This window comes from Geotrypetes seraphini, chromosome 17, assembly GCF_902459505.1.
Source record: "Geotrypetes seraphini chromosome 17, aGeoSer1.1, whole genome shotgun sequence".
Lineage (NCBI taxonomy): Eukaryota > Metazoa > Chordata > Amphibia > Gymnophiona > Dermophiidae > Geotrypetes > Geotrypetes seraphini.
The window spans coordinates 41,057,192-41,081,597 of NC_047100.1; the positions used below are offsets into that span (position 1 = coordinate 41,057,192).

The 24,406-nt window shown below is 43.7% G+C and overlaps 1 protein-coding gene across 2 annotated transcripts; it reads left to right on the top strand.

Annotated features, from left to right (window-relative positions):
* Positions 1 to 573: 573 nt before the first annotated feature.
* On the top strand, positions 574 to 18,204 carry ABHD14B (abhydrolase domain containing 14B). Of its 2 annotated transcripts, none has more exons than XM_033926750.1 (4): positions 574 to 648; positions 3,837 to 4,067; positions 6,459 to 6,700; positions 16,215 to 18,204. In XM_033926750.1, the coding sequence occupies exons 2-4, from the start codon at positions 3,860 to 3,862 to the stop codon at positions 16,395 to 16,397; spliced, it is 633 nt and encodes a 210-aa protein (XP_033782641.1). In that variant the 5' UTR covers positions 574 to 648; positions 3,837 to 3,859; the 3' UTR covers positions 16,398 to 18,204. The 2 variants fall into 2 exon arrangements, with proteins under 2 accessions (XP_033782641.1, XP_033782642.1); XM_033926751.1 differs by lacking the exon at positions 574 to 648 and adding an exon at positions 721 to 930.
* Positions 18,205 to 24,406: the final 6,202 nt, after the last annotated feature.

Below are 24,406 nucleotides of genomic sequence, written 5' to 3' on the forward strand. Positions count from 1 at the left end.
AACTGAACTTTGCCACCTATCCCATGACTCTTTAATTTTCTCATGAGCCTCTCGTGAGGAACTTTATCAAAAGCTTTCTGAAAATCTAGATACACTACTGTATCAACCAGCTCACCTTTATCCACACCTTCAAATAAGTCAAACAAATTTGTGAGGCAAGATCTCCCTCAGCTGATCCGTCTCATTAAATATGGCCTGCAGTAATGTTTTTAGCACGAGGTACAGAAACTGTTTGAGCATTTGGCGCACAATAATGTGCATGCAAAGCCAGCAGTAGCTGACTCAACCAGGACCCATCAGATTCTGGAATTGAGAGGATACCGAGGTTGTGGGTTCAAATCCCACACTGCTCCCTGTGACCCTGGGCAAGTCCTTAATCCCCCATTGCCCCTGGTACATTAGAGTGTGAGCCTGCCCGGACACATAGGGAAAAATACTTGAGTACCTGAATGTACCCCACTTAGGTTATAAGAGATATATAAATGCTTTAAATAAATAAATAGAGATCACTAGGCCACTAGATGTCTCTCCATGCTGCAGTAGCTGCTTCGTGTTCAGTCTCTTCCTGCTGAGAGTTTTCTCTCCCCTCGGTTTGCTCCTCCTCTTTGGACTTTGGAAGAAGCCTTCGGACTGTTCGTGGGATAACAGGTTTGTTTCTAGAGATCAGGAGCCCCGATTTCCTATCTGATCTAATCTGCAGGAAATTCCTGTACAGCAACCCATGCTAAGCGGGGACGTTTGGTGGATTAGGACTCCTTTGCTCTGCATATGCCTCCTCCCTACTTGTTTGATCTCTGCTTGTCTTTTCCTGAATTAAAGAGGTGGGGGATCTGAGGACTCTTACTCTGTTGCTGCAACTCACATAGATGCCAGCACCCTCAATGTTATTTATTCAGGGGAGCTCAGAACTTTTTACATGAAATTATTCAGGTATTCAATCATTTTCTGTGCTGGTGGGCTCACAATCTATCTGGTGTACCTGGGGAAATGGGATTGGGTGACTTGTCTGGGGTCATGGGGAGTCGTAGGGGTTTGAACCCACAACTGCATGGTGCTGACGCTGCTGAAGTTTTGGCTTTGACCTGTGCACCACACTCTACTCCCCCTCCCCCCCCACCTATTGAGCAAATGTTTTTATTTTGGCCAAGGAAGGGATCGTACCCTCAATTTTGGGCCCCCGCCGTATGTGAACTGTCATTTGCTCCTTTCCTCTAACTATTGCAAAACTACGTTGAGGCTTTTCTTGTAGCCCTTCTACCTGGGTACCTCCATTCATGGCCTTTCTGCAGGCTATCTCCTTCTCCAGTTCACCGCTCCTGAAGTGGCTTTAGGGCATGCCTGCACAACTCCAGTCCTTGAGGGCCGAATCCAGTCGAGTTTTCTGCATTTCCCCAGTGAATTTGCATGAGATCTATTTGCCTGCACCGCTTCCATTGTATGCATATTCATTTGGGAAAACCTGGCCTGGCGAGGGCCAAAGTTGTGCAGGCCTGCTGTAGGGGAAAGGTCTGGGGCACAGCTAGCAGCATCAGCAGATTGGGATTGCACTTTGGACCCAGCAGCACAGGCTTAAACTGGAGGAAGAGGTTAGTGGTTAGAAGAAGGATAGCCGTTTGCAACCTGTGCCCGTAGGCAAAGTGTATTTCACCTTCCACTGCTGAGATCATAGTGTGGTTTTCAGTTTATCCACAAACACAATGCATATGCATTATATAAATTGGCTGGTTTGCAAGCTTCTTATTGGTGGTGTGACATTCTCTGGTTTGCATGCCCTTTATTGGTGTGGGTGTCTAGCTGGCATGAGCTGACTTTTATCGGTCACCCACCTAGCAAGCATTGACACTAAATATGCATGTAGCTTGAATGTATTCTCCAGAGATGCAGTAGCACCTTGCATGTGCCTTAGAATTCCTAGCTTTTTTCACTATTTTCGACCACAAAAACGTCCAAGTTTAAAACATCTAAATCTAGACCGTTTGGACATTGGAGGGGCCAGCTCTGTAATGGGCTGGCCAGATAGACATGCCAACAGGGCAGTGGGGGACATTAGAGGGCACTGCTGTGACCTACGCATAAAGGGGCTAGATATACATCTCACCATAACTCTCTTATAATAAGAACATAAGCAGTGCCTCTGCTGGGTCAGACCAGAGATCCATCATGCCCAGCAGTCCGCTCACGCAGCAACCCATCAGGTCCAGGACCTCCAAATCTCCCCCAAAATTTAATATACCTACCTAGCTGTCTACCACTCCAATAGCCCTTATAGCTGCAGGTGGCATCAATTTGGCAGTATAGCAGGGTTTTGGTGGCCTCAAACTTTCCACCATAAATGTAATGGGCTTGGGTCCTTCTGTCTTTGGTTCACTAGCCCACCCACCAGGCTACTTAAGACACCTGTCCTTGGCATCGCTATTGATTCTTCTCTCTCCCTCAACGACCACCTCAGCTCCTTGGCAAAATCATGCTTTTTCAGCCTCCACATGCTGAGGAAAGTAAGATCCTAATTTCACCAAAAACATTTCACCGTCCTCGTCCCAATCCATCAACCTCTCCAAACTTGACTACTGCAATACCATTTACTTATGCCTAACAAAAAAAAGTCTTCAAAGACTCCAGCTTATCCAGAATACTGCAGCCAAGTTGCTCTTTGCAAAACGCAAATCTGACCATGTCTCCCCACTCCTGTCCAATCTTCACTGGCTCCCAGTGATTTCCAGAATCCATTTCAAATGCTCCTGCCTGGCTTTTAAGATCATTCACAGAATCCTTCCTCCCCTAATCCCACTATCCTTTAACTCGAATCCTGACTCCACCAGACCCGCCCAAAGATATAAACTATCCTTCCCGTCTCTATGCGGTATTCTCTATGCAGGTAAACTGGGAAAATCTCTTCTCTTCAAAATCACAGGTCTCTGGAACAACCTTACTATCCCATTGCGGAACCTGGGCTCTCGCCAACTATTCCGCAAGCAATTGAAAACTTGGCTCTTCTCTAACATGTAATTCTATTTTCCCCCTTACTCTTCCATTCTATATATAAGCTCATGTAAACCTTTTCCTTTCTCTTCTTATATTTTAAGTTCTTGTAAAGCGTGCCGAGCTCTACTTCCGTGGAAAGGATGCGGTATATAAACTTAAGGTTTAGTTTAGTTTAGTTCAGTGTGCTACTCTATTTGGCTTTCTCATCCCAGGTGCTGCTATTCTAGAGACAGGTACTTCTTTGTACTGTTTCATTTAGATCTTTGTGAGATGGGAGGGGTCAGCAACCACTGGTGGAGTGTTGGGGGTTCATTACTTAATCCCTTCAGTGGTCATCTGGTCAGTTTGGGTACCTTTTTGGCACTTAGATGCTTTTAAAATAGGTCTTGTTTCGGATGTCTAAGTTCTGTCCTGGACATCTTGGGCAATGTTCAATCATCACTACAAGACGTCCATGTTCTAAGTACGACCAACACCCACCCATAGCAAGCCTCCAACATGCCCCCTTGAGCTTCGGATGCACAGCAGCTAAGAAGCCTAGAAGACATTCAGAAAGCCGGCACTTGGACGTTTGGGGGTCGAGAAAAACATCCAAATGATGATTTGTCATTTTTGGGCAGCTTCGTGTCTTGAAAATGCCCTGCTAGTATCCTGTTTCTTTGCTTGAATTACTTCTGGCACTTTTCCTCTTGCTCTTTGCATTTTTCTAAGAATCTAATACAGAAGATAGATGGTAGCCAGTTCAGGTGTCCTCTCAAGGTTGATCCCAAAATCCGTTCCCACTGGGCAGAGAAGCACAACATCCTGGATACTTCTTTTTACATCTCCTTTTGTGTATTATTTTACTCTCTCAGAATTGGCATAATATTTACCCACCATGGCAGAAGTCCAGATGGCAGAAGGCACCTTTGAGGTGGATGGACAGTCCTTGTTTTACCGTCAGGCAAAACCGGCACATCAGTCGCCCAAACTTTGTGTCCTGCTGTTGCACGGGATTCGCTTTTCTTCTGAGAACTGGCTGAAGCTGAATACATTAGCCAATCTAGCTGAAGCGGGCTATCAGGCTGTGGCCATTGATCTACCAGGTACAAATCTAAGGCTCTCTGTTTTTTACTGAACAACACATTTTCCCCTCTTTCTCTATCCTCCTTGATGATATCCCTATGGTACAGGTACAAACCCCATATTCACTAGGAGTCATTCTAGACCAGGGGTATGGAACTCCGGTCCTCGAGAGCCATATTCCAGTCGGGTTTTCAGGATTTCCCTAATGAATATGCATGATATCTATGTGCATGCACTGCTTTCAATGTATATTTATTGGGGAAATCCTGAAAACCTGACTGGATTCCGGCCCTCGAGGACCGGAGTTGCCCACCCCTGTTCTAGACAATGAGCTCACATTACAACACCGAATATATCAAATGATACAATGTTCCATCTATCAACTTTGTTTAATGATTAGGTCCATCCAATGTTTACCGTTTTCTTCAGCACTAAATATATTGATGCATGCTTTTGATAAGTCAATGCGACTATTGTAACTTTTTATACATGGGACTTTGGATCAAAGATCTCCACAGATTACAGATGATATAAAATACAGCAATTCAAATTATGAGCTGCTTAAAAAAATATACCTTGTCATCCCTCATCTAAAAAGAGCAAATTGATTTCCCATCCCAATTTTTATAAACTCAATATTGTTGCCAATCATTCCAACTGCCTTTCACCGGAAAGTACCATTGAACATCATCTGCATAAATCTTAATACCCGCTCCCAAATTCCTATATATTTGACCCAAGTCAGCAAGATCAACTTTTAAATAACTGAGCAGACAAGGCAGAACCCTGTGGAATGCCGTTTAAAACTGACCTGGTCTGAGAAATAACAACACTTTCACCAGAAAGATTTGCACGCTCAAATATGATTTAAAGAAATTCAGCACCGCTCCTTGTAAAGCCCCACCTTGCAGCTTCTGTAGTACTGCAATACATCAATATCCACTGTATCAAAAGCAGCAGACACATCGAGCATTACCAGACATATCTGCTCCCTTCTATTAAAGCATTTCCTCATACTCTCTACAGTGGATATTGAGCAGTGAATAGCAGCAGATAGCCCCATATAAACCGTTAAATCCTTTTGAATATCAACCCTATTGTTTTAAAATGTATTTTTAGGTTTTTGAATCACCGTAAATGTTTTATTTTCAAGATTTGAGGTATATAAGATTGTAGATATGAATAAATAAAATATGAGGGTTCTTCAAAAAGTTTCAACACTTTTCTATTTTTGCGGAAAATGGTTGGGGGCGAGAGAAGTAATAATAATAATAAATGTATTCTTTTAGACCGCTATTACCCAAGAGTTCTAGGCGGTTTACATCAAAGAAACTGAACAGTCAGCGAAACATATACATAAGGTAAAAACAGAGTAAAAGATTTAAAAAATTACAATCTTAAAACAATCTAGTTAAGTGATAAAGCAGATTTTACTAGTTTACGACATGGCTTGATGGATGCATTCACTGAGCCAACATTGTATTTTGCCTGCCTGAAATGCTAAAGTCCTTTTAAAAAAGGTCTTTATCTGACTCCATTTGGTTTAGGATAAGTAAATAAGTTGGATCTTCTTGTGATCCTTGATGGTCTGTATAATTCAAAGTGAGAAGACAAATAAATTGGTCAAAGAATGTTGTAGAACAGGGTATCGCAAACTAGTGTGCTGCGAGACGCTGGGGAGGAGGAGAAGCGTCAGCTGACTGCCTACAGGACGTGCTTCTCATGGCAAGAGGCATGGCGCCAGCACCTCTCCTTCTCTTTATGCCTCTTCCCTTCCAGCACCCCCAACTGGCAGCTCAGGGCCCGACTGGAGGGCCTTCACGCAAGCACAGATGTCAGCGTGATGACATCACGCCGACATCTGCGCACTTCCGGATGCTCTCGATCCACGAACACCATGTTTAGTGTGCTACGACTTCGCAAAGTTTGTGACACACTGTTGTAGAATGTCATGTGACTAGTTAGGCATGGAGTGATGTAATTTGCTTTTCAGATATTTAATAAATAATGTTTAGAAAAATAGTGCAAAAAACGTATTGAAGATCCCTCGTATTAGCTGAAAGAGACCGCTATAGCATCTTATCAGGACACTGCACTGGTACTGACTGAGAGGCTTAGTGGTAACTCAGATGAGCCAATCACCCTACTGAGCCCTTACCATTGCTTTCTGGAGCACCCGGGTGTCTGAGGATTGGTGTGGCCCAGCTCTGTTGAACCCCTGACATCTCAAGTGGTCTGGTCCAAGCCAAGCTATAAGAGCAAGCCAAATGATCTGACTGGTGCAGTGGTGCGTGCCAGCCAACCACCTAAAGGTCTTAATTTGTAAAAGTTCATTTATAAGCATATGCTAGGAGATGAATCAGGTCTGGGGCTATCCTGACAACTGATTGTGTTTGTTTGCTATTTTCCAGGATTGGGAAAATCTCAGAACGCGACACCCCCGGTCCCTTATGGACAGTTGGCTCCAGCTAACTTCCTGAAGACTGTCTTCGTGGCTCTGGCATTGAAACCGTCTGTGGTGATCAGTCCTTCACTCAGTGGCTCATATTCACTTCCATTCCTCCTCGAGCACAAGGACCTGGTGAAAGCATATGTGCCTGTGGCACCCATCTGCACCGAAAAATTCACTGCAGCCCAATATGCCAACATAAAAGTATGGAGTATAAATGATGTCCTCTTTCATTACTTGGGGAGGGGGGGGGTGGAATTACATTATGCTGTATAAGGGCTGGTTCTTCAGTGATCTTTAGTAAGACCTAAAAAAAAAAACCTGTCTTTTTTTTTACCCATGCTTGCTTAAGTTGATTGACTTTCATCACAGTAAATGACGGCAGATAATAACCAGCATGGTCCCACCCAATCTTCCTAGAAAGTTACACCCGTCTATATTTTTTTTTCTTTTCTTGTTCTGAGTTATTTATTCTCTGCTTTGAGTATAAATACTCTTCAGTTTTTTTCCATCCTCTTCCCATTTAGGAATCCTTCATGTATATTCTACATCTTTTTTTAATTCCTTCATTATTTCCATCCTCCCCACCTCCCACAAAGGAGCATTCTCGGCATCTAGGCCTAGATTCTATAAATGGCACCTGAAGTGAGGTGCCTTGCTCGGCGTGCCTAGCTGATCTTGGCACCTAACTTAATTATTTAAAAAAATTAATTGGGTGGTAGGTACCTATGAATTTCAGGTAGGCATCTAGTCCAAGGTGCTCACCAGAAAGTAGGGGTGGTTAGGGGCAAACTGTGGGTGGATCTTGGGCATGTTTTACATGTAGGCATCTAAACTGGAGTTAGGCGCGAGGAGTGACCGAGTAGTAGAGCTACTGCCTCAGCACTCTGAGGTTGCGAGTGCGATGCTGTGACCCTAGGCAAGTACGAGAAGAGACTGGAAGACCTAAATATGTATACTCTAGAGCAGTGTTCAACTGCCGGTCCATAGACCGGTGCTGGTCCGCAAAAATGTCCGGCCGGTCCATGAAGAATTAGTGTCACCTGCAAGCGCATATCCATCTTCCTTCCAGCTTGGCTGCTCCTTATCTTCAGCGTCAGCTGCACTTGTTTGCTGGGCAGTGGAAGTGGCCCTTGCATGCTGCATGTGACTACCCGCTGTCCTGGCAAATAAGTGCAGCTGATGCTGAAGATAAGGAGCAGCCAAGCCGGAAGGAAGAAGGACATGCACTTGCAAGGGACACAGATCTGGCTTCGGCAGAGGAGGGCATGCCCAGCTGGACGGCCCTGAACAAGTAAGGGAGAGAAGGGATAATGTGGGATGAAGGGAGAAAAGGGGGGAGGAGGAGGAACGTTTTGGGACATGGGAGGGGCATGAATTTGGGACAAAGGTTGAAAGACAGGGAGGGGGACACAAACTCGGGACACACAAACTCGGGACACAGAAGGAAGAGAGGAAGCATGAACTTGGAAGGGATAGAAAAGGAGAATTGTTGGGGATGAGTGTGTAAATGAGAGGGAAAGATGGTGCACATGGGGAAAGGAAGAAAAAGGAAAATTGTTGGGCAGAGAGATAGGAATGAGGTAGAGATACATGGGGAACAGAAGGATGAGAGGGAGAAATGTTGGATATGGCAGTAGAGGGAGTGGGAGAGATGTACCATGGACCTCTCTCTTTCCCCACACCCTGTATACGAGCTGCAGGGTTTTATTTCAGTCTTAGTAGTTTGCCAGTCCCTGAAATAATTCTTTTATTTCAGCTGGTCCATAGGTGTAAAAAGGTTGAAGAACACTGCTCTAGAGGAGAGGAAGGACAGGGGAGATATGATACAGACCTTTAAATTCTTGAAAGGTATTAATCTAGAACAAACCAAATCTTTTCCAGAGAAGGGAAAATGGTAAAACTAGAGGGCATAACTTGAGGTTGCAGGGAGGAAGACTTAGGAAGCACAGTTACTTACCGTAACAGTTGCTATCCAGAGACAGCAGGCAGCTATTCTCACATATGGGTGACATCATCCATGGAGCCCCAATGCGGAAGCCTCGCAAGCATACTTACTTGTAGAAAACTTTAGAAGTTTCGAGTCAGCCGCACCGTGTATGCGTGAGTGCCTTCCCGCCCAGCACAGGGTGAGTCTCCTCAGTTCAGATAGCTAGCAGAGAAGCCAACCAGGGGAGGTGGGTGGGTTGCGAGACTAGCTACCTGCTGTCCCTGGATAACAACTGTCATGGTAAGTAACTGTGCTTTATCCCAGGACAAGCAGGCAGCCTATTCTCACATATGGGTGACCTCCAAGCTAACCTGAATGGGATGGTGGGAGTATTGGCAACTTAGGAGAATAAATTTTGTAATACTTTCTGGCCAAAATGGCCATCCTGTCTGGAGAAAACATCCAGACAATAATGAGAAGTGAAAGTATGAACCGAGGACCAGGTGGCAGCTTTACAAATTTCCTCAATAGGAGTGGATCTGAGGAAAGCTATTGACTTTATGGGCTGTGAAGCGACTCTGTAGATGTAGTCCAGCCTGGGCATAGCAGAAAGAGATACAAGCAGCCATCCAGTTAGAGATTGATGTCCCAATTTGTTTGGATCAAAGGAGACAAAAAGTTGAGGAGCAGTTCTGTGTGGTTTGGTGTGTTCCAAGTAGAAGGCCAAAGCAAGTTTACAGTCCAAAGTATGAAAAGCTTCATTCTCCAGGATGAGAATGAAGCTTTGGAAAGAACACTGGACGAACAATTGACATGAAATTCTGAAACCACTTTAGGCAAGAATTTAGGATGAGTATGAAGGACCACCTTGTCATGATGGAACACAGTAAAATGTGAATCAGCAACTAAAGCTTGCAGCTCACTGACTCTTCAAGCAGATGTGAGGCAATGAGAAACACTAATTTCCAAGTGAGATATTTCAGATGAGCCGTAAACATTGGTTCAAATGGAGGCTGCATTAACTGAGCAAGAACAACATTGAGGTCCCAAACCACTGGAGGTGGTTTGACATTGAAAAGTCCTTTCATGAATTTGGAAACCACCGGATGAGAAGAGAGGGGTTTCCCTTCAACAGGCTGATGGAAAGCAGCAATTGAAGTGAAATGGACTCGGATCTATGTAGACTTGAGGCCAGAGGTGAATAAGTGCAAAAGATAATCCAGAAGAGAAGATAAGGAGGAATCTTGAGGCTCCTTATCATGAGAGATGCACCACGTAGAAAATCTAGTCCATTTTTGATGGTAGCATTGTCTAGTGGTAGGCTTTCTAGAAACCTCTAAAATGTCTTACAGGTTGAGAAAACTGAAGAGAAGTTATATTGAGAGGTACCAAGCTGTCAGGTGCAGAGACTGCAAGGTGGGATGAAGTACAGACCCTTGACTCTGTGTAAGCAGAGATGGAAAAACTGGTAGAAGGTATGGCTCCCTGCTGCTGAGTTGAAGAAGAAGGGAGTACCAAGGTTGTCTCGGCCACTGAGGAGCTATCAGAATCATGGTGGCATGATCATTCTTCAATTTGACAAGAGTCTTGAGAATGAGAGGGAATGGAGGGAATGCATACAGGAAGCGATTCATCCATTCCAGTAGAAAAGCATATGCCTCGAGACGATGATAATATATCCTGGAGCAGAACTGAGGCAGTTTGTGGTTGTGGGGAGATGCAAAGAGATCTATCTGAGGAGTTCCCCACTGTGAAAAAATGTGATGAAGAGGCGAGGAAATGAGTGTCCATTCGTGAGGTTGCAGAAGACTACTCAATTTGTCCGCCAAACAGTTTTTTGCCCCTTGGATGTAGACAGCTTTCTGGAAGGCGTTGGAGGATTGCCCAATCCCAAGCCTTCAGAGCTTCTTGATAAAGGGAGGGGGATCCCGTCCTTCCCTGTTTGTTGACATAGTACTTGGCAACTTGGTTGTCCGTCCGAATAAGCACTGAAGATCGCTCTGAGTTCCAACAGATTGATGCGACACTGACGATCCATGCTGGACTAGTGACCTTGAGTACGGAGACCATCGAGATGAGCCCCCCAAGCGTAGGTCAAGGAATCTGTCATGAGGACCTTTTGATGACAGGGCAATTGAAACAGCAAGCCTCTGGGAGACTGGAAGAGAGCATCCACCAGCAGAGAGACTGTCTCAACGAAGGAATGACTGTAATGTGTTAAGAGTGGTTCTCAAGCCTGCATCCACTGAGATATCAGGGTCCACTGAGGAATTCTGAGATGAAGTCTGGCAAAGGGAGTCACGTGCACTGTGGAGGCCATGTGACCTAAGAGAACCATCATGTGTCTTGCTGAGATTAAAGAGCAGGAAGACACTACATGACAGAGTTGAGGAAGAGCATCCAGATGTTATTGAGAAAGGAATGCTCTGAGTTGGATAGTGTCCAGAACAGCTCCAATTAACTGTAATAATAATAATAACTTTATTTTTGTATACCGCCATACCCAAGGAGTTCTAGGCAGTTCACATTTGTTTATCAAAAAAAAATTACAAGTGGTTCAAAACAATTGAACAATATTAGAAGCAACGAAGTAGTTGAGGTTAGAGAGAGAAGGGAGTGTGTAGGTCAGGGGGGGAAGGATTGAGGTGGGTAGGCTGGGTAGGGAGGTGGAAGGGGAAAGGGGGAGGTTGTGGTTCATTGGAGGGGGGTGTTAGGTGTCTTGACCATGGAGCAGCTCCAATTAACTGTAGATTCTGAGAGGGCTGAAGTTGGAATTTGGGGAAATTGATTTTGAATCCCAAGCTTTGTAGGAACCACATAGTCCGTTGGGTCGCTACAATAACCCCTTGCGATGTTGAATCTTTGATGAGCTAGTCATCTAGATAGGGAAACACCTGAAGACCATGGTTCCACAGAGCTGCAGCTACTACCACCTGGCACTTGGTGAACACTCTGGGAGATGAAGCCAGGCCAAAGGGTAGCACTCTGTATTGATAATGCAGATTCCCCACCCGAAATCTGAGATACTGATGGGAGGTCGGATGAATGGTGATGTGAGTTTAAGCCTCCTTGAGATCTAGAGAACATAACCAATCGTTATGATCTTGAAGGGGGTAAAGGGACACCAGTGACAACATGCAAAATTTTTCTTTGACTAAAAATTTGTTGAGAGCCCTGAGATCCAGAATGGGTCACAGATCACTTGTCTTCTTTGGAACTAGGAAGTAATGGGAGTAAAACCCCCCTGCCCTGCTGCTCCAGAGGAATGTCTTCGATGGCACAGAGACGAAGCAGAGCTTGAGCTTCCTGAAGAAGAAGGGCGGTCTGGGATGGATTGGAAGGGTACTCTCTTGGAGGCAGCTCTGGAGGAACCTGAGTGAAATGAAGAGAGTATTCTTCCCTGATTGACAGCACCCAGAGGTCGGATGTAATGATCTCCCATCGATGGTAAAAATGATAGAGATGACCACCTATGGGAAAGGAGGAGGACAGAGGCAGAACGGAGGTTATGCTCTGTTTTAAACAGTCAAAAAGGCTGCGCAGCCTTAGGCGCAGCAGAAGGCTGATGTTTCTGTTGCTTCTGCTGCTTTTTCTTGGTAGGTGCTCGAGTGTAAGGAGCCGCCCTTGGAGTATAATGCCTCTGGAAAACTGGAGTAGGGCGTGGAGGTTTTGCAGGAACTGGCTTTGGTCTGACAATGGAAGCAAAAGACTTTTCATGTTCAAACAATTTCTTAATGGCAGCCTCTATGGATTCATCAAACAGGTCATTGCCCTCACAAGGAATGTTATCCAGACGGTCCTGAAGATTAGGATCCATGTCAATGGTTCGAAGCCAGGCCAAGCGGCGCATGGCTACAAAGAAAGCAGTGGCCCTAGCAGACAGTTCAAAGGCATCATAAGATGACTGGAGAAGATGCAATCTGAGTTGTGACAGAGTAGCGGTGACTTCTTGGAACTCGAAATGCCTATGTTGATCCAGGTTCTGGAGAAAGCCTGGAAGAATTATCAATGAGAAACTTGAGATAAGTAATGAAGATAAAATTGTAGTTGAGGACTTTGGAGGACATCTTAGCATTTTGATAAAGACAACATCCAAACTTGTCCATGGTCTTACCCTCTCTTCCAGGAGGAACTGTAGCATAGAGCCTGGAAGGATGGGTTCTTTTCAAAGAGGACTCCACAAGGAGGGATTGGTGAGATAATTTTGAATTCTCAAACCCTTTAAAATGTAGAGTCCTATACCTTGAATCCAACTTGCCTGGAACAGCAGGTATAGCATAAGGAGTCTCCAGACATCATTTGAAAGTTTGAGACAAAAGCTTATGAAGAGGAAGCTTAAGTGACTCTGCAGGAGGTTGAGGCAGATGCATGACCTCGAGATACTCCTTAGAGTATTTAGAACCAGCATCTAATTGAATTTCCAGGTCATCAGCCATCTGACGAAGGAAGGAAGAGAAGGAGAGTTGATCCGCCAGGGCCTTGCCTCAAGAGGGACTCAATGACCTCGAGACGCCTCGAGTGGAGAACGAAGGCGAAGCCTCTCTGGAGAAGTGGCAATCCAAAGAATATGGAGACTTGGAGGAGGCAATGGAAGCAGCTGACTCCTCTGGGTCTGGAAGCGGCGACCTCGATCGAGGAGTTGAAGGCCTCGAAGAGCTGGAAGGTATGGAATGAGGTCTAGACAAGGAAGGCTGCTCTTTGGAAGGAGACCTGCACCTTGATGAGGACCTCAATCGACGATGAGAGTGATGCCTGGAAGCAGGTCTCAAGTAGGATCGAGGAGACTTCACACTATGTATGAAAACAGGCAATGTTGTTGGTGAATGAATAGGGCTAGAAGTTGTAGATAGAAACTCAGTGGTTTGGATCGAGGAATCTTGAAGCACTCCCAAAGACTCTGCTCCTTGTATGAAGTGTGAGGATTCCTGTCGAGACATTCGCAAAGAATCTACTCCTTGCATCAAGTGTGTAGATGCCAGACCAGACACTCGCAAAGACTCTGCTCCTTGCATAGAGTGTGAAGCTTCAGCTCCAGGCACAAGCAGCGACTTGACCTCATGGGAGACTGCTGATTGCCCAGGCTGGATTACAGGAGGCATTGTCGAGGCAGAACCATATTTGCTCAGTAATTGAACAAATTGCTGCTCCAACATGGTCTGGAGAGAAGCCTGTAAATGTGGATCCGCATATGAAACCGGACCACTTGCTGAGGTTAAAGGATCTAAAGTGGCAGTGGAGATGTGCTTCGACTTGGAGGTCTTGGAGAGCTTGAGGACCACTGCTGGAACCTTCTGCTTAGGTATGTGACCTGAGGGGAGCTCAGGGGAAGATAAAGCAGGTGTACTCAAGGCTAAAGACGATCCAAACAAAGACGTTCTGATGAGGCTCGAGGTCGGAGTCGTGGAAGCAGGAGGACCCTCATTGAAAGGTGGGACCGAGGCAGCAGTTGAGGTTAAGGGTGTCACTAAAGAGTCCATCTTGAAGAGTTTTTCCACTAAAACCTGATGACGTTTAAGGGCTCGAGGTTGAAGAGTAGCACAGCGCTCGCATGACTTAGGACTATGGTTAGGCCCGAGGCACTTGAGGCACCAGCAGTGTCAGTCCGTGAGAGAGATCGCACACTGGCACTGGCTACACTTCTTGAAGCCCGTTACTGGCCGGGACATAGGAGGGAAGATAGCCACTGCGAAGTTGAAGTCCACAGGCTGCGGCTGAGCGGCCTGCACCGCCAGTCATTCAATGAAGAAAAATAAAATAGTCTTAATTTTTTTTTAAATGAAAAGAAACTAAGTAACACAGTGATTAGCGACTAAAAAGAACACAAACCGCGGTGAGAGAAGCCACGAAGCAAACGAAGTTTAGCACAGATTGTCAAAGTACAGACTTCTCGGCTCCACGGAAAACTGAGAACTGAGAAGACTCGCCCTGTGCTGGGCGGGAAGGCACTCGCGCATGCGCAGTGCGGCTGACTCAAACTTCTAAAGTTTCCTACAAGCAAGTATGCTTGCGAGGCTGTCCGCATCGGGGCTCCATGGATGACGTCACCCATATGTGAGAATAGCTGCCTGCTTGTCCTGGGATAAATAATGTTAGGAAATTCTTTTTCACAGAGAGCACAACCAACCATTTTCTAAATTCTGAGCGTCACTTTGCTCCTGTAGCTGAAGAGCGTTCTTACTTCTTTAAGTGCCAATTTGCTAAAAGGAAATTCTATGTTTCAAAATTGTTTCAGATCATTGATTGAACCATATCCATGTCATTCTCTTCTTGGTTGGGCTGAGAACTTTTCAGCACCCCCTTGTATTTGTTAACAAATAGTCACCCCCTCACCCCAAAGACTTCAGCTTTCCACCATGCTCTTATTTAGCTTCTCGCTCTAGAGGTGAAGAGGCAATAGTCCCCATCACCACTGAACTGGCAATCTCACACTCACTCATCTGGACCATCAGGCTGGCCTAAAATATTGGTGTCAGGTCAAAAGCGCGCCGGGACAAAGGCGCGCCCAGACAATTGAGCGCAGCGCGGAGGCGCGCGCCACTCAAAATTACTGTTTTTAGGGCTCCGACAGGGGTGTGTGTGTGTGGGAGGGAACCTCCCCACTTTGCTTAATAGACATCATGCCGCGTTGTGGGGGATTTGGGGGTTGTAACCCACCACATTTTACTGAAAACTTCACTTTTTCCCTGTTTTTAGGGAAAAAGTTAAGTTTACAGTAAAATGTGGAGGGTTACAACCCCCCATAACGCCGGCGCGATGTCTATTAAGTAAAGCGGGAGGGGTTCCCCAACAAAAACCCCCGGAGCCCCCCAAAACTGTAATTTTCTTCGGCGCGCGCCTCCGTCTTGCGCTCAGTTGTCGGCGCGCACCTTTGTCTTTCGCAGCGTTGTCTATGAACTAAAATATTGGGTGTACTTAAATTACCACCTTTAATTCTATGCCAGTTGAATGGGCTCAATGTTTGTTTATAATTTGTTAATTTTTCTTAAATAATGATATCTCTAACTGTCTCCTGTTATATGGGTATTGATGTCTCTAAAAGAATCCCTCAGTGTTCGAAAAACCCTTTCAAATTAACATTTTTCATTTACACTTCTCTCTCCGTATTGGATTAACAGACCTGTGAACACAGAAAAACCGCAAATAACTTTTTCATATGTTATTCGCTGTTTTCTATTAAAAACTATCATGAATATGTTGAAACTGCAAATAACATGGTGGAAGACTGGGCCTGTTCCTGAATTAGAGACAAAAAAACATGGTGAAGAAAGTGCTGGGAATCAGAGATTTTCTTTGTTAACGCTTGGAATCCGTGATTTCTCTATGCAAACTGATGTAATTTGGGGGAAGCAGCCAGCATGCTAAAAACCGCAAATAATCAAAACCGCGATTGCTGAACCCGCGAATACGAAGGGAGAAGCGTACACATTAGCCAGTGAGCTCCAATGGATGTTTTTTTGTCAGCTGTAAATGCGTGTATCTAATTAGGTCTCAGTTGTTGGAGGGTCATTTAATGTGTGTTCGGGGGGGGGGGGGAGGCAGTATTTTTAGTATTTAGTTAAAATATAAATAAAATTGAACAGGAAAAAACATAACATTGTACAGACTGTGCTAGAGTAAATTACACCTTAAACCACGGTGGAACTTTGTATTATTGATTGACACTGTGACAGTTCACCTTTTGTGGGAGATGAAAAGTAACCAGGAACTTGCCAGTTCAAAGCTAACTTTGAATACATTGGTGTGAAGAATCTAATTTCTTCTGTATGCAATCTTTTTTTCTACCCCCAGACGCCAACACTGATTGTGTATGGAGACCAGGATGAGCAACTTGGCGAGCTTTCTCTGAACAACTTGAAGAACCTGGCCAATCACAAAGTGATGGTGATGAAAGGGGCAGGGCATGCCTGTTACCTTGACAACCCAGATGAATGGCATCAGGGGCTGCTCGAATTTTTGAAGACCCAAGTTTAAAGATTCGGCTTAACCTTTGTAGAAGTCATTATGTCCTTTTTTATGGTCTCTTTTAATCATATATGATTGGATCCACTGAAAAGCAGAAGTAATTTATATCAATTCTTTGCTAATTGCTTTTTACTGCGCGGTAATCATTAGTAGTTAATGTGAATCCAACATACTGAAAATTGAACAATGAAATTAAGAGTCTTTATCTTAATTTTTTTCTATCCTGCGTTTATGTAAATAGTTCAAAGACGGGTAACAGAAATTAAAGAACCAGGCCAGTTTGTCTGGGAATTACAGATTTCAAACAAAACTTACATAGCATAATTAAGCCCAATTTATATGAATCATGATGGAAATAGAAAAGATTTTAAAAAAGTTTTCTGAACCAAAGATAATGCCCACAGATATGTCGTCCCAAAGGAAATTGGTTAAAAAAAACTAACATGTTGATATTGAATTAACAAAGAAAATTGTCTAATAAACTTTACATTCTTAACCATAGGAAATTTCAATTGAAAAGAATTTCCCATTTGATATGTAGAAAGAGGGTTATAAAATAAGGACACTAGATTTGTCAGATAAATCGGGAACATTACCTGTTAAGATCTGATAAAGTGTACTTCTAACTTGAATTTTATTCTAGTTTCCAAAGGTACCAAGTGAAGTCTACTGCAATAGGGTTGCAAATGCTCAAATTTCCGTAAACAAAATATTAATCTTACTGCTGAATTTTGAACCAGCTGTAATTGATAAGAGATTTAGAGCCAGTGACCAATGCTAGGTTGCAGTAATCGATTATGGACAAAATCAAGGACTGCACTAAAATTGGAAAGGATTTAATCTCAAAACATTTCCTTAGAGTTCTCATATTGTACACGATGACACAGACAAGTTATTATCTAATTCTACTCCTAGTATTCGTGAATGTACTCAAGAGGAAAATTATTCCCATCTATAGAAATTGTGGGAACATATCTTGGATCTTAGCTACAGAAACTTTGCTTTATTTTTAGCCAGTTTAAGTTGTTGCATGGATGTCCAGTTTCCAATAATATTAAAATAGACCTTTATATTGGAAATTGTAGTTCTTAAAATGAGGATACTGATAATATCACTGTAATATCTACATATATGTAATGTTGAATTCCTGCCTGATCCAGAATAGAACTTGGAGATTGCATAATTATATTAAACAATGAGGGAGAGAGTATGGAACCCTATGGTCTCCCACTCAAAGGATACAAGGTATCCTCCAATTCCAAAAAATCTTTGGGGTTTATAGGTACTGTTCCTGAAATCCAACTTTTTGTATAATAAGAACATAAGAATTGCCGCTGCTGGGTCAGACCAGTGGTCCATCCTGCCCAGCAGTCCACTCACGTGGCGGCCCCAAGGTCAAGACCAGTGCTCCAAATGAGTCCAGCCTCACCAGTTTAGCATGAACTCGTCCAACTTTGTCTTGCAAAGCTGCTGTCCTCTGATCAACTCTTCTCAGAACCTGTTCCATATTCATACCACCTCTTCCCAGCCAAAGCTTTTTATTTAACATGTTTTATCCAAAGAGTAATTCAATATAGTAGTAAAATAATCATCATTCCATTTGGAGAGTGCAGAAAATAGCAAGCAGATCATTTTATAATGGCCTGCAGTGGGGAAACACCATTCACTTTACAAAAGTTGATACAGAACCAGAGGCTTCCATTTGGTTTAGGTACCAGCACAATAGGTGACAATTACTGGTGGATTCTTCAATGAAAAGAGGAGATTGAAGGGGGACATGATCGAAACATTCAAAATACTGAAGGGAATAGACTTAGTAGAGAAAGACAGACTGTTCACCCTCTCCAAGGTAGGGAGAACGAGAGGACACTCTTTAAAGTTGAAAGGGAATAGATTCCGTACAAACATAAGGAAGTTCTTCTTCACCCAGAGAGGGGTGGAACGCCCTTCCGGAGTCTGTTATAGGGGAAAACACCCTCCAGGGATTCAAGACAAAGTTGGACAAGTTCCTGCTAAACTGGAACGTACGCAGCTGAGGCTGTACTCATTTAGAGCACTGGTCTTTGACCCGAGGGCCGCCGCGTGAGCAGACTGCTGGGCACGATGGACCACTGGTCTGACCCAGCAGTGGCAATCCTTATGTTCTTATGTTAACAAAATTGAAAAGACAAAATGGCCACACTTCAATAGACACTAGTCATAAACTTACTGTTTGTGGAGTCTCACCCACATAACGCCAGCGTGCACATTCAATCAAAGAAAACTCATTTTTTTTTAAAAGACGCCGGTGCATGTGCTGTTTAAGTTTAAGTGCTTGCGTGGGAATCCTCATGACTCAATACTTTGAAAACACTGGCGCATGACTCAAAAGTATCTGATGTCACCAGATCTGGCAACGCTCTTGACTGAAGAATACTGTTCTTTGAATGGAAACCTCGGGCGCACCTCCTGCCTTGCAACTTTTGGAGGAAAGTTGAGAGGGGAAGGGAGTTTCTTTAGACCAGCTGGGCTTTTGTGTGTGTGTGTGTTTGGGAGGGAAGACTACTAGGGATCTTGAGTCAGCCGAGGTGAAGCTACACAAACGTGTTTTTTCAATGTTCAAAGAACGAATTGGAAAAGAACAGCGACAGTTGTCATCATTCTCCTGCTGTAGACTGTCCCAGTTCTCCTTTCTGCAGTTACTGCACTGCATTCAAAGAATGTTCTGCTTCTGTTCCCATCAGCTGGCACTGTCATTGCTTGATCTACAAAGGCCTTGGAGAACTCTAAGGAATAATTGACTACTGCTGCTGCTACTATTTATGATTTCCACAAGGGGGTGCTGAAGAGTTCTCAACCTAACCAAACAACTTTCTAAATTCTGAGCATTCATTTTGCCACTGTAGCTGAAGAGTTCTCTTATTTCATTACATGCCAATTTGCAGAAACAAAATTCTATGTTTTTAACATTGTTTCAGATCATTGATTGAACCATATCCAGATAAGGAGGGAACGGGCAGGGACAGAAAAAGAACTTGCGGGGAGGGGGGAAAAATGTGTCCCTGTGTCATTCTCTACTCAGAAATCTCATGCTAGCCTCAATTCTCCCTCCTAGAATTGGGTAACTTGCAGTGTGGGTCAAAAAAATTGGTTAGGCTAGCATCCTCTTGGCCCACCCCATTCTGCTGCCTCCAGTGTGAAACATTTTATTGTGACAAGATTAAAAATATATATAAAACCCTTTTACCAAACAAGGGACCCGACACGGTCTGTGTTTCGAACAAACCTTCGTCAGGGGTCTATGGTAAAAAAGGGGGAGACTCAAATATGCCACAAAAAATGGAGGATAACAACTAAGTGCCTGTATGTAAAATTCGCCGAGGATCGCCAACAACTGTAAAGCGTTACAATAAAATTTGCCTACTTCTTGTACACAGTCTGCCGTTTTGTTTTGTTTGTTCCTGGTTGGCGTTTTCTCTGCAGAATAGGTTGGACCTTTTTTTCTTTTGTTGCTCCAGTGTGAAACATTGCACCAATGCTCAAAACTTGTGGGCCGTGGGGGGGCTGAAAATATTTTTGCAAACAGCAAGAAAAACTGAGACTCCTGTCCAGCAGCAGAAAACAGTAAAAAAAAAAAAAAAAAGGGGGGGGGAGGCAGTGAACTCAATGAAAGAATATAGAAAAAAGGGTCCAAAATAACTAACTCCTTATACAAGACATACATTTCAGTGAAAAATATTCCAGTAAATCAGGGATGCAATATCAATAATAATAAAACCCTAAGCGTGCATACGCACTCCTACCTCCATGATCCCTGCCTCTTGTGATCCTTAGTTCCTTGGCCCTGCATGTGCAGTAGAAGGAGCCTGTGGCGTTGTGTGTGGCGGTTTTCTGGCTCCTACTGCGCATGCGGAGGCACGGAGTGGCATACACCATGGCTGTGACTCCCCCCTCCCGCCCTTACTCTGTCTAACACCAAAGGTATCCGCCGATGAGGAGGACTGTGTACTGAACCAAGGAGCCATGGAAAGGAGGATGGCCAACCAGCCCGTGATCCTCAACGTGGGCGACATGGTGAGGAAAGCCACTAAAACTTTAGGGGCCCTGCAGGCAACAGCATTGCTTACCAGCATCAGGGCACTCAAGTAGCACCAGAGAGGCCGAGTGGCATAATAAAGTGTTTTTGTAATTTGAGATGGGGAGAAGGAGGGCAATATGATAGGTTATTAAGGGGAGAGTGACAGAAAGATAAAAAAGACAGACAGCAGCCAGGGAGAGAGAGACAGAAAGATAGGGGGCAGGGAGAGAAAAGAAAGACAGACATCCAGAAAGAAAGAAATGCCTAAGTCTACATATCTATTCTAGCACCCGTTAATCTAACGGGCTTAAACACTAGTATAAGATACATGATTAAAATGTAGTGGAATGAAACAAGTTGCGCAACCCTATAGATTGAAAGACTTTGATTTATCGAATGTTATCCACTTAAGTTTGAGATACTTTGCATAACAGTTCCTTTGGGTCACTTTCCTGTATAACTCAGCAACTAAAAGACATTTTCAAAAAAGATTTCTGTCATACTCTGAAGGCAGGATGGACAGGGGGAAAAAAAAAATTAACCTTTTGAAAATAAGATCCATGCACTCCTAGGACATTTTTGCTTTTATTGTTGTTCAAGAAACAATAACAGAAGAGACATCAAAATTGAACAATACAGTCTAGTGGTGTATAAATGCCTCACTGCAAAGCCTGTAAATATGTGTTCATTTGTTAAATGGTGAAAGTGATTTTCTAAGCTTTTGATGTTTCAGACCTTAGGAGTTGTATTCCTGTCAAAGGTACCTGCTGTGATTCCAACCACTTGAAAGTCATTAATTAGATTTAGAGTCTGCCTTCGTTAGCTATTCCCCTTAAGCTCACAAAAAGGGTGCACTATTTTTAGTGTTCTGTCAAATTCCAAAATATTTCTTTAAGAGAAACTGGGATTTAAAGCTCCCTCCCTACACTGTACATGAAGAGAGTGCTACAGTTTGGCAATTTTATTTAACATCAGATACAAAATTGTACCGTTTCATGGCTTGAAATGGGGGTGGGGGGGAAGGCAGCCATCTGACAACAAACTCAGTCATCAGAAGGGAGGGCATGGCTCTCCCCCCAAAAAAATTGGTGGTAGCAAGTTATGACGTATAACTTCCTACTGCCTTCTGTGCAGTGTTTGCTCATCTCCGCCTGCACAGGATCACTGGCACAGCTGCCACAAGATTGCCCCCAAGCTGCTGCTTCCGCCTGCTGCCATCTGCTACTGTGCTGTCCAGGGCCTCCACCAATACTACCACAGGCCACTGCAGTTACCATGGGAGTTCTCTTCAGCTCCCTCCAGCCCTATTAAGGTAAGTTGGGCTGGGGCTTGGAGAGAATTGGATGGAGGGGGGCTGGAAAGCATCAGGAGATCTAGGGATGGAAGCCTAAGAGAACATCCTGCATGGGAGGAGGAGCTGTTGGAGAACATGGAGGGCTTTAGAGAAAAGCTGGAGAGCATGGGAGCTTACAGGAGAGCATCAGCGAGGGTATACAAGAGAGCATTGGGGAGGGGGGTTGGAGAACATGGGGGACTGTAGAGAGGACCATCAAGGAGGGAGCTAGAGAACATGTTTAATATAATATCCCAGAATCCTTTGCTTGCACTCTGGCTGCCAGCTTACTAATGCTGACAAAAGTTATATAAAAATGTCTCTGCATACAGTGTGCAATAGAGTAGACACCCCGGATGGTGTGAATAACATGAAGAAAGACTTAGTGACTCTTAAAGAATGGTCTGAAATTTGGCAGCTAAAATTTAATGCTAATAAATGCAAGGTCATACATTGAGCTGCAAAAACCCAAGGAACAATACAGTTTAGCGGTGAAGAACTTATGTTTACGACAGAAGAGTGGGACTTGGATGTGATTGCATGTGATGATCTTAAGGTGGCCAAACAGATTGAAAAGGTGATGGTGAAAGCTAGAAAGATGCTATGTTGCATAGGAAGAGGTATGGCCAGTAGGAAAAAGGAGGTATTGATGCCCCTGTATAAGACTCTGGTGAGACTTCATTTAGAATATTGTGTACAATTCTGGAGACCACACCTTCAAAAAGATATAAAAAGGATGGAGTCGGTCCAGTGGAAGGCTACTAAAATGGTATGTGGTCTTCATGATAAGGTGTATGTGGACAGACTTAAATATCTCAATCTGTATAATTTGGAGGAAAGGTGGGAGAGGGGAGATATGATAGAGATGTTTAAATACCTACGTAATATAAATGTGCATGAGTAGAGTCTTTCATTTGAAAGGAAGCTCTGGAATGAGAGGGCATAGGATGAAGTTAAGATGGGTAGGCTCTGGAGTAATCTACAGAAATGCTTTTTTACAGAAAGGGTGGTAGATGCATGAACAGTCTCCCAGAAGAGGTGGTGGAGACAGAGACTGGGTCTGAATTCAAGAAAGCCTGAGATAGTCATGTGGGATCTCGTAGAGAGACGAAGAGATAATGGTTACTATAGATGGGCAGACTAGATGGGCCATTTGACCTTTATCTGCCATCATGTTTCTATGTTCTATGTTTCTATTATGTATCGTTAATAAGGTTATATTGTGTGTATATGAAGAATGAATGGAAGACATGGCATTACAATTAGTACTATTATTATGGGGCAGGGTCTATGATGAAGCTTGGGTGGGTCTAGGGCGGAGCTTGGGCAGGGTTTAAGGTGGAGCTTTTGCCCTCCCCCCAAAAAAAACAAACAAAAAAAACAACCACAACCACCTTTTGCTGTCTATGAGTAAACTCCAGGAGCATTTTTACACTAGGTAACAAGACAAAGTTTAAACTTTCTTTCAAATTCAAACTAAATATAATTTGGAAATTTAAATCATAACTCAAAGTTTATTTATATACCACCTTTCCGGAAATGCCTTGAGTAATTAAACATAAAATTCTCAATGCATAAAACATGGCATTCATTCATTCATATAACCTTATGCAATAACATAAGTAAAGCTTTGACAATGCATAGGAAACTTCGCAAAATGTCAAACACCTCACAAACAGTTTCGTCATTGCATTTTGCTAGCAGCGATAAGTGTGGTTGGCCGGGAACATTACTGGATAATGGTCCCTTCTGTATCATTCAACGCTTTGTGTTTGGCTCAGGACTGTGAACTGTCAGCTTAGGCAGCTGTTATTTGATAACGTCGGCTCCTACTGGCACTGTGGCTTCATTGAAACAGTGAAGCTTAGCTCCCCCAGTGCAATCAGACTTAATTTTGATTTTGTCCTTATGTTAGAAAAACAACATTTGCTTCCTATCAAGCTACTTGCATTAAGTTAACACCAGAATGCTGCCTCTGCTCTATAAGTGGGAGCCTGATCTTGCTTATGTGCCATCTTCCATAGGATGTTTGGCAGCCCTGATATGCCAGTTCTTTTTTGTCTCAATTTCCAGACTTATACCATTTAACATCATAGCCCCAGAGTCTTTTCTGCTTTTTCCATTCTCTGCCTGTTGTCTTACCCCCCAGTACCAGTAAAGCTAAATCAGAAAGTCTGAGTGACTCCTGTGGCTGTTTTTGATATGTCCTCCCTGTATGTGGAGAGTTTAATCTAATGTACTATGAATAAATCCCATGGCTCTGCCAGATATTTGCAGGCTTGTGCAGAGAGAAAAAGAAAGGCCCTACTCTGTGAAACGTACATCAAGTCAAGAGGCGTAAAGAAGGAAGTAAGAGGCTTCTAGAAAAGAGAGAGAATCAAGTAAAGCCAGGGTTCCAGAATTCATTCCTTTATTTAAAAGTATTGCTCAATACTGTTCGTTATTTGAAAACAAGCTCATAAGGGGCAAGTCTTTAGGTAGGCTTAAAATAGTGGAGGGAGAGGCCTAGTGGTTAAGCAGGGATGCCCAAACAAACTCAGTTCTGCAAAACCCTAGGGTTTCTCAAACTGTCTTCAGGGGTTGACTTACCATATTTGTGAAGAAAAAAAAAAGGACACATGACCCTAC

Excerpts from the sequence above, each read along its gene's own strand:
- ABHD14B (XM_033926750.1), top strand. The coding sequence starts at position 3,860 with ATGGCAGAAGTCCAGATGGCAGAAGGCACCTTTGAGGTGGATGGACAG. Across the intron at positions 4,068-6,458 it reads TGTGGCCATTGATCTACCAG|GATTGGGAAAATCTCAGAAC; the intron begins GTACAAATCTAA and ends GCTATTTTCCAG. Across the intron at positions 6,701-16,214 it reads CCCAATATGCCAACATAAAA|ACGCCAACACTGATTGTGTA; the intron begins GTATGGAGTATA and ends TTCTACCCCCAG.